Here is a 9,344-nt window from a genome sequence, read left to right as displayed (position 1 = left end):
TGGTTAATAAATGGTTGTCTCAGTTTGTAAATTTGAAGAAAAAACGTAAATTCCAAAAATAAGTTTACATTGGTTTTTAATTAGAAATTTAAAAATTTTACTAACAAATTTTTTTTTCAATTAATTTTTTTTCAATGAATTTTTTTTCCAACTAATACTAATCGAGGGGGCAATTGGTAATGCTACTTTAAACCTTAGGGAGGGGATTGTAATTTCTAAAATGTGAGGGGTGTCAATGTAATTTACCTAGTGAGGGCAAAATTGGTATTTAAAAAAATTTAATTGTTGAGGGAGAATCTGTAATGAAACTTTAAACCTCGGAAAGGAAGATGTAATTTCTAAAACGTGAGGAAAAAAACTGTAATAAATATAAACATCAGGGGATGTCAGTGTAATTTACCCATTCAAATTTTATTTAGGGTCGACCAAATGACCAAATGATTATTTAATAATATAAAATAAAACAATGCGATGATCAAATGGATGAACAATTTCAACTGAGGAAACAGAGGGATTTGGGTACTCTGTCCATATTTTACAGAAGTCAAGTCCATTCTCACAGAGAGCGAGAGAGAGAGAGAGAGAGATGGATGGGAGAGAAGTGAAGGCAGAAGAAGAAGAAGAAGAAGAAGAGCATGAGATTGTGATAGTCGGCGGTGGGATTTGTGGTCTTGCCACCGCCCTTGCTCTACACAGGTTACTCCTCATCCTCACACTATTTTTTTTTTTTTTTTTAATGGTAAATGGAGATGTATAGTGATAATTAATGAGGAAATTGATTAAGAAAAAAAAATGAACATAAAAATGATATTGAAAAGTGCAGGAAGGGTGTGAAAAGTGTGGTTCTGGAAAGATCAGAGACATTGAGGGCAACTGGTGCAGCTATTGGGATCTTGGCTAATGGTTGGCTCGCCCTTCATCAGCTTGGCCTCGCTTCTCTTCTCAGACAATCTTCTCTTCCTCTTCAGCGGTATATATATATATATATATACACACACTAGATGTTTGAATTTTCCATGTGTGTTTGAAATTCATAGTTATAAGGATTGGGCTTCGTTCCTGTCCAAATCTCGACCGGAGGGTGCTATCTATGGGTGTGATTTTGATGATTCGAAACCCTTCATGTTATTAGATTTTGCGTGTATGTAGATTAGGTCGATATGATATTTGTAGGTAATTAATTTTATTGAAATGGTCTCTAAAAAAAATTTGCGGTCAATATATTTTTAAAAATAAATAATCTATTTTTGCATGAAAATCAACAGGTTATAAATATCGTGTCAATCTAATTTTTTTTTTTTTTTTTTATGAATGATATATACGTAAGACCTAATAAAATAAACGATTTGGATCATTTTATCTAGACCTGTAGTGGGCCCACAGGCTCGTACAATAACCATCCTTTTGAACCGAAGTAAAATCCATCCTGATAATATATACACACACCCCACTTATCACGTTTGTAGTTTTTAGTTATGACCTATTTGAATATAACTAAATATGTTTTTTGTTATACCTTTATATGGTATTTGATTGTACTTACTAAATTTGTGATAATAACTTTCTTATGAAAATGAATCACCCATAGAATAGATATACATATTTACATCTTTTTGTTTTTTTACCACATACCAATTAATAAGTTAATGATTTACTTTGTGTTTTCATATTCGGCATATAAAGATCCCAAAAGTGTTATTCATTTGAGAAATGCTATTCCCATTTCACTTTTTTATAAATGCTCTAAAAGAAAGAAAAGAGTGACGAAGGACATGAATGAAATAGAGAACCAAAAAATAAAATTATATGATTATTATGACTTCGATAACTCTAACAAGGAGCCTTATGCAAAAGCTTATTATCTTATCAACAAAGTAAAAACGAGATTTATGTTAAAATAATATCACAGTCAACAAACTCCAATTTTGATGGGAGCTTTTTCTGATTTTCCATGATTTTGTATTTTTTTTTTAATGCAATTTTTATTTATTTTTGTGACTTCGACTTAAATTAGTGAATAGTGGTTGATAGGTTGTGAAAAACAAGTTACAAATACAATAACAATAGTACGCTGCTTGAGCACCTGTGCTATTTTAGCATAATAAATATTACACATGAGTGGAGCAGCTCGTAACAAATTAATATTAATCGAAATTTGGGGATCAAATTGATAATGCGTGAAAGTTTGGGGAGCACAATGATATTTCCTCAAAAAAAAATTCTACACCTTTGAAAATGCCCTTCGGTGTGAAACTTAAAGCAACACATTGGGTATGGAGATCCAAGTTTTTTGCATTGGGGAGCACCAAAATGATGAAAACATAAAACAAAAAGAAAAGAAAAGAATCACTTTGCTTGGTTTGGGTTTTTTAAAAATACTTTTTAGAAAAGTTTACTTTTTTATTTTTCTGTATTTTTTTGTTTTTACTAAAATTTTTTAATATTTTAAGCAATTTTTTAAAATTTTAGACATACTTAACATAAATACACTTAAAACGTATAGTTTTCGCGAAAAATTTAAAAAAAAATTCACTACATACCAAAAATACAAAAAAAAAAATGAAAATTCAGTATATTTTCCATATTTTTTTGTATTTCTTAATTTTTTGAAATATTTTTTTCACAAATATTTTACTTTTTAGATATATTTAAGTAAGGTGCATCTAAAAAAAATAAAAAATAAAAAAAGACTTAAAATTTTAAAAATATTCACTAAAAATAAAAAAAACACAAAAATTTAAAAATTCAATTTTTAAAAAACTGAAATTAAACACACTGAATAGTATTACCTTGGTTTTCTCTCACCGTAGTTAAAAATTATGTAAGCCAGTGAGTAGCAAAATACAAGTGAGAAAATTTTGAGCAATGCTACATGCATATGCAGAAAATTAGAGCAATACTACATGCACACAGAATAAATGCACAAAGACATATAAAAGTGGTCCCCCCACCATACAAGATTTGAATATGGACCAACAATTAAATTTTTGCGCAATTTTATGTGCACATATCTTTTCCGAAAAATTATTATGCAAACATATTTAGAAAAAAAAATTAAATTGCAACTTCTTTGTAATTTATTTTTGTCTTTTCTCGAGTGTATATTTTACATGAATGATTACATAGGTCCTTCCTTTCTTCCTATATAAGAAAATGTGATGGTGTGAAAACTCAGTTGTATAGCTTGTGTATAAATAATACCAGATCTATTCATATTTTTTTTATTAATCTTCAACCCACTACCGGTGGTAGAATTTAATAAAAAAATTTATGCCTAGAGCCAAAATATTAATTACCATTTGATTGCCCAGCTAGGCCGATGCAAGTAACTCAAAAGCTCAAATTGGTTTTGTGGTAGTTCAATTTTGAATAAGAACATAAGCTTGCAATTTTAAATCTCTTTTGTAATTCTTACATTACGACTACATAATGATGGAATAGGAGGTGATCACACTATAATGCGGTGCACCCTCCATATGTATGTCAATTGATCCTTTAAAAAATGAAAACACAGATAATTGTGAAGCAAATTTCAAATTATTGCGAAGTAGTCTATGGTTAATGCATGTTTCCAGGCATATGTACTACTTCTAACTATATGGCCATTGCACAAGTATAGGGCTCGAGAGGTGTGGCTTGATAAGGGTTCAACGAAAGAAACATCTTTTGGGTAAGTTCAAATGTTTAATTCTCCTTTTCTTTATTTATTTATTTTATTTTTCTAAATCAGGCTGTTTTTCAATTGGGGGGTTCTAATTTATAAAATTAATGAGCCCAAAGTTAATGAGGATATTTGGGACTTAATTACACAGAAGGGATGGAATGAATCCAATTAAATGTATTTTAACGAATTCCAAAAAAAAAAAAAAAAATTAAGCCAGCTTTTGATAGGATAGGCATGGTGAAGCTCGATGCTTGAAGCGGAGCGACCTTATCAATACACTAGCAAATGCTTTGCCACCACATGCAATACATTTCGGGTGCCAGATAGTAGGCGTTAAGTTGGATCCTTTAACTTCCAATCCAATTCTCCAACTGCTTGATGGCAGGCGTATTATTGCCAAGGTAATTAATTAATGTTCATCATTGATCTTCACTTCGTTGCTTTTATATGGCAATTGTGTAAAATTTATTTATCAAAAATATATATATATATATATATATGGCAATTGTGTACAATAACTTACTCTGTAACCAATTTATTATGCATGCACGTGTATATGATCAGCATTATGATCCATCTATTAAGTTATTGAAAATTGTGTTGTAGTGCAAACACGTATAGCTAGCCCAATGTTAGGTATCATGAAAAGTCTTTCATGAAAATGGTTATGAAAGATTTGTGATCTTTAGATTATACCTAAAATGAAGGACCACACACTAATCAAGGTAATCTAAGGGTCACAAATTTTTCATAATCCTTTTCATAACAAAATTTTTATGATCTCTAACATTTCTCTTTATTTTATCTCTGTCCTCCAAGCTTGAATTGAGGAAGGACCTTTAAAGATCATTGAAATTAGTTTCCTGTGTCTGAGGTTGGAATCATTTTCTTTACAATACTTAGTGGATGTTTGAAAAGTGGGTTTTTATGTAGGTTTTTTTAGTTATAGAATATTATTGGATAAAAAAATTTTGGTGATTGAGAAGATAGCTGGGTTTTTTCGTGGTTGGATGTAATGTTTGTGAGAGAAAAAGTGAAATGATTATGGTGCTGGATGTGATATTTTGTTCGGATGTGTTTTTTTTTTTTTTTTTTATAAAAAATTTATCTTTTAGTAAAAAAAATCAAAAAAAAATTCTAAACCCAAGTTCCCAAACACCATCAGTAACATCAATTTCTATGGGAGATGTCTCTTCCTCATGAAGTCAAACAAATAATGTTGAACTATATATTTATATATATTTGATAGCAAGAAATTGCAAATTACTTGCATATATAGCTTTGTATTGGGGTATGAAGAACTCTCTAGAAAACTTGTGTTTTCCTAGCTTGTTTTGGTTGCTACTTGTATCCAGGTCGACAAAAAAGAGCTATTATTACATAATTTTAGCAATGTCATCCATGTAGATTGTAATCTTGTGCCTTAGTCAATAAGGGCATTTGAGTAATAGACTGGATGTAACGCCCTCAAAATAATAACAATAAACCCATCTAATAAGACATACATTTACATATAAACTAACCACATTCTTTCATTCATTAGAGTTCCATTACATAAGTATTACATGTTAACCTCATAACAAAATGCCCTACGGGCTTACAGCTTTCCAAGTTAACACTTGGTTACAACAAAGAGTTCTAACTCGTTTACACATTAAGCCCTTGGCTTGAAATTACATGTAATACATCAAAAGTACAACAACAAAACTATGCCCGCCACTAGCCTCCCAGCTATGTCCTTGGAGGTGGCATGCTTCCTGCACCTGAAAATGATATTCCCATATAGGGTGAGCCACAGCCCAGTAGAAATACACTAAACCAACCATGGACAATGACTAAAACATTAGCAATTGATAGTTGGTCAACACTGATTCAATCACATAAATTACATATTTATATCAACGACTTACAAGTCCCAATTACTTTTCATTTTCCCTTTTCAATAGATAAGCATGCTAGCTCTATCATCATTTCCACAGATATGTATAAAAGCTATATCTTACATTCTCAACAGATATGTATATCAACAATATCCACAGATAAGCATACAAGCTGTATCCACATTCTACAACAGATATGTATATCAACAATATCCACAGATAAGCATACAAGCTGTATCCACACTTCACAAAGATAAGCATATGAGCTCTATCTTCACTTCTCTAGACAAGCATATGAGCTCTGTCTACGGAGTTCATCCCCTATCTCCTCCAAATACCTATCCGGTTTAGAGGTACATCCCCTATCTTCCCCTAAACCGCGGAGTACATCCCCTATCTCCTCCTCTACACATAACGTATATAAACACATTGGTTCTATATACAATCACACAATACATACAATTAATGTATTCAATTAACCGTCAAGTTCCATGACACATTTCATTGATTAGTTTCAGTTTACCTAATCATCATGCATTGTCTATAACAATCACGACTATCCTCCACCGATAGCCCAAAGCAGTTATTTCTAAACAGAAAATAAACGCACAATGGATATTCAATCAACATTTCATTCCTCATTCTTCTCAATTAATTATCCCAATTAATTAAACAATGTAATTAGGTCAATTCCCATAATTAACATTTCAACCCTTAGGTTCCATTTTCATCAATGATTCAACAATCATTCCATTTTTCTATGCCAAACATGCATCTAGGTTTATTATGAATAAAACCCCAACTTTTGTAAAATTACACAAAAGCCCCAAACTTTTACAAAATTACCAAACCAAGCCCAACATCTCAAAATACCAAAATTTAAAGACAAAACCCATAGAGAGGAGTAGGATATCCCTACCTTGAAGTTTTAGCCCAAAAGGAGATGAAGACTCCAAGATCAACTTGCTCCAAATCCAAACTTTTTCAGATTAAATCGAAGCTCTCAACGCCCTCTATCTTTTTAACAAAGGCCCTAGGCTAGATTCACACCCTAGGGAGATCAAATCTTAGAGAGAGTGCAAGTTTAGAGAGAGAGGGTGTCGGATTTAGGGTTTAATCAAAGAAAAGGACTGAAAAAGTGATGTTTTAGACGCTGCTGTCCGCTGATATAAAACACCCTCGCTCGAGCGAAGGATTGGTCGCTCGAGCGACCAGACACAGAAAACTCTCGCTCGAGCCAAGAAGTTCTCGATCGAGCGAAGAAAAACCCAGACCGCTCGAGCCACGAAAAGCTCGCTCGAGCTAGAAACTACAACTCTCAGGTCCAGAACCGGGGCAACACTACTCTCGCTCGAGCGACAAACTCCTCGCTCGAGCGAAGGACCAAAAATCTGGGCAGCAACACTAGGCTCCCAAGCACAACCAACCTGTAACAAACCTGCCCAACACATTCCATAACCCAAAATACAAAGTAAAGAGGATGCAAACTAGAAAATAAACAACTACCAACATTCACGGACACATGTCCGGATCACAGTACAACAAGGGTAAACCCGGGATCGCTATACTGGAGATCATCAAAACAATCAGGTATTTGTATTCATACACCGAAATACACATGCAAGCTTGGAGGCTTCATTAGGTTTGTGATAAATCAGTTGAATCAATCTCTATTCATTATCCAACCCAACCATTTGAATAAATTTAGGCTCAAAGCGTGAGAACCTTTTTAAAAGAGCAAGATAATCATATCTCAAACACAAGAGATGAACTTTTACATTGTGTTTGGTTGGAGGATTTGGGAAGGGATTTGGAAATGGAAAGGAAAAGGGAAAAGGAAAAGGAAAGTGAAATATGAATAAAATATACTTACATTTCATCTAGTTTCATACACCTTTTTCTTTTTTGTTTTCAAATTCCTTCCCCAATCCCTCAACCAAACACAGCATTAAGAGGGAAAATATAAATTGTGTAAGCAAATGTTTAAATCACTTAACCCCAAAAGGTTTGGCTTAGCAAATGAAGAAAGCAACCAAAGGACTTACCGCCAAAGAGGTCACAAGTTCAAAACCCACGAAGGCAAACATCCCAAACCTTGAGGCCATTGGAGGTTTGCCCAGTTGTTAATTTCAAGGCCCCGGGATTTAGTCGGGGTGTGCATAAATTGGCCCGGATACCTGATTATCCAAAAAAAAAAAAAGTTTAAATCACTTTATTTCTCATGCACACTCTTTTCTTTTATAGATAAATTGTCTGGTCCATTAATTCATCAGGTGCACCTAACAAATCAACATGTGAATTTGAATTATCAGCTAATTTTAGTTTTAAGAAGATGAAACACTAATATTGACAGTAGTGAACTAAAAACAATTTGAGAGGAAAGTTACTAATCTTGCAGGTTTTGATTGGATGTGATGGAGCAAATTCAGTGGTAGCTGACTTCCTTGAGTTAAAACCCCCAAAAGCATTTCCCCTGTCTACTGTGAGAGGTTTGACGAAGTATCCAAGTGGCCATGCATTTGCCCATGAATTTGTCCGAATGAGGAGGAATAACATTATGGTAGGAAGAGTTCCAATTGACGATAAGTCAGTTCACTGGATGGTGGGTCAACAATCCACTCCTAAAGGTAATAGTATTTTCTAATACGTTTGATTTAATATGCTAGTGGCTTTCTCTGTGTGCTTATAAATAGCGTAGGATGTGCAAATGTGCACAAGGTCAGTCTACAGGCGGTATGCTCTTCTTCTTTTTTTTTGTTTTTTGTTTTTATGCTGTTTACCTGCACATGAACAGACGCCAGGGCTTTACAAAATCCAGACCTTATTAGACAGTCAACCCTGCCCTTAATCGATGGTTTCCCACCTGAAATTCAACAAATGATCGAAGATAGTGACGTAGAATCATTATCTCTCACCCGCTTGAGATATCGTGCTCCATGGGACTTGCTATTGGGAAATTTTCGAAAAGGAACAGTAACAGTAGCTGGGGATGCAATGCATGTTATGGGTCCATTCCTTGGACAAGGTGGTTCGGCAGGTTTGGAAGATGCTATTGTTCTCGCTAGATGTTTGTATCAGAAACTTAGTGAAGTTGATCAAATCCAAAGCCGAAGTCAGATGATGATGCATAAAGTTGGAGAAGCAATGGATCAGTATGTGAAAGAGCGGAGGATGAGGGTGGTGCGATTGTCGATGCAAACTTATCTCACTGGTTTGCTAGTGGGACCTTCATCAATGTTGGTGAAATTGGCTAGTATTGTTCTGATGTTTATTTTCTTTCGTAACCAAAATGATCATTCTAGGTATGATTGTGGTCTCTTGTGATGTAGAAACTTTGCTATATAAATTGTTTTTGTTGTTGTTTCTATTGCTGTTACTCTACTACACTCCTTATTTATGTATGTATTGTGAAATCATTGTTCTACATTTAATTAAGTATATCTGCAAATGTTTTGCTATATTTAGATGTTTTCTTGAAATGATTTGAGGCCTAAATTTCTCGAGCCTTTTGTATGGTTAAAATCATTTTCCTCAAAATGTGTCGTATTCTAATTTTTCAATTGTTTTAGCCCTGTTTGGTAGAACTGTGGGAAAATGCTTATACCACGTTAACAGCTTATAGCTTATAACTATGAACATAAGCTGATTTCAGACTTAGTAAATTAAGCTTCTCCTGCCCCACTCAAAGAATAAGTTAATTTCTGACTTACAAAAAGTTATAAGCTGTATTGTTAAGCTAAACCAAACACATCAAAATAACTTAAATTAAGTTGAAATAAGCTGAAATTAAACTGTATCAA

General features: G+C 33.4%; 1 protein-coding gene across 1 annotated transcript; it reads left to right on the top strand.

Annotated features, from left to right (window-relative positions):
- The first annotated feature begins 474 nt into the window (after positions 1-474).
- On the top strand, positions 475-9,002 carry LOC114272267 (monooxygenase 1-like). Its single transcript, XM_082875188.1, has 6 exons — positions 475-696; positions 824-970; positions 3,620-3,670; positions 3,897-4,065; positions 7,943-8,171; positions 8,339-9,002. The coding sequence occupies exons 1-6, from the start codon at positions 587-589 to the stop codon at positions 8,866-8,868; spliced, it is 1,236 nt and encodes a 411-aa protein (XP_082731314.1). The 5' UTR covers positions 475-586; the 3' UTR covers positions 8,869-9,002.
- Positions 9,003-9,344: the final 342 nt, after the last annotated feature.

Source organism: Camellia sinensis, chromosome 6 (assembly GCF_055761805.1).
Source record: "Camellia sinensis isolate YWXY chromosome 6, ASM5576180v1, whole genome shotgun sequence".
NCBI classification, from domain to species: Eukaryota; Viridiplantae; Streptophyta; class Magnoliopsida; order Ericales; family Theaceae; genus Camellia; species Camellia sinensis.
Note: the sequence above shows the minus strand (reverse complement) of the source record. Positions and strands in the feature narration are given on the sequence as shown.

What these genes read in the sequence shown, in the direction of transcription:
- LOC114272267 (XM_082875188.1), top strand. Translation starts at nt 587, where the DNA reads ATGGATGGGAGAGAAGTGAAGGCAGAAGAAGAAGAAGAAGAAGAAGAG. An exon ending in ACGAAAGAAACATCTTTTGG is followed by an intron (nt 3,671 to 3,896) that starts GTAAGTTCAAAT and finishes TTGATAGGATAG; the next exon opens with GCATGGTGAAGCTCGATGCT. An exon ending in GCAGGCGTATTATTGCCAAG is followed by an intron (nt 4,066 to 7,942) that starts GTAATTAATTAA and finishes CTAATCTTGCAG; the next exon opens with GTTTTGATTGGATGTGATGG.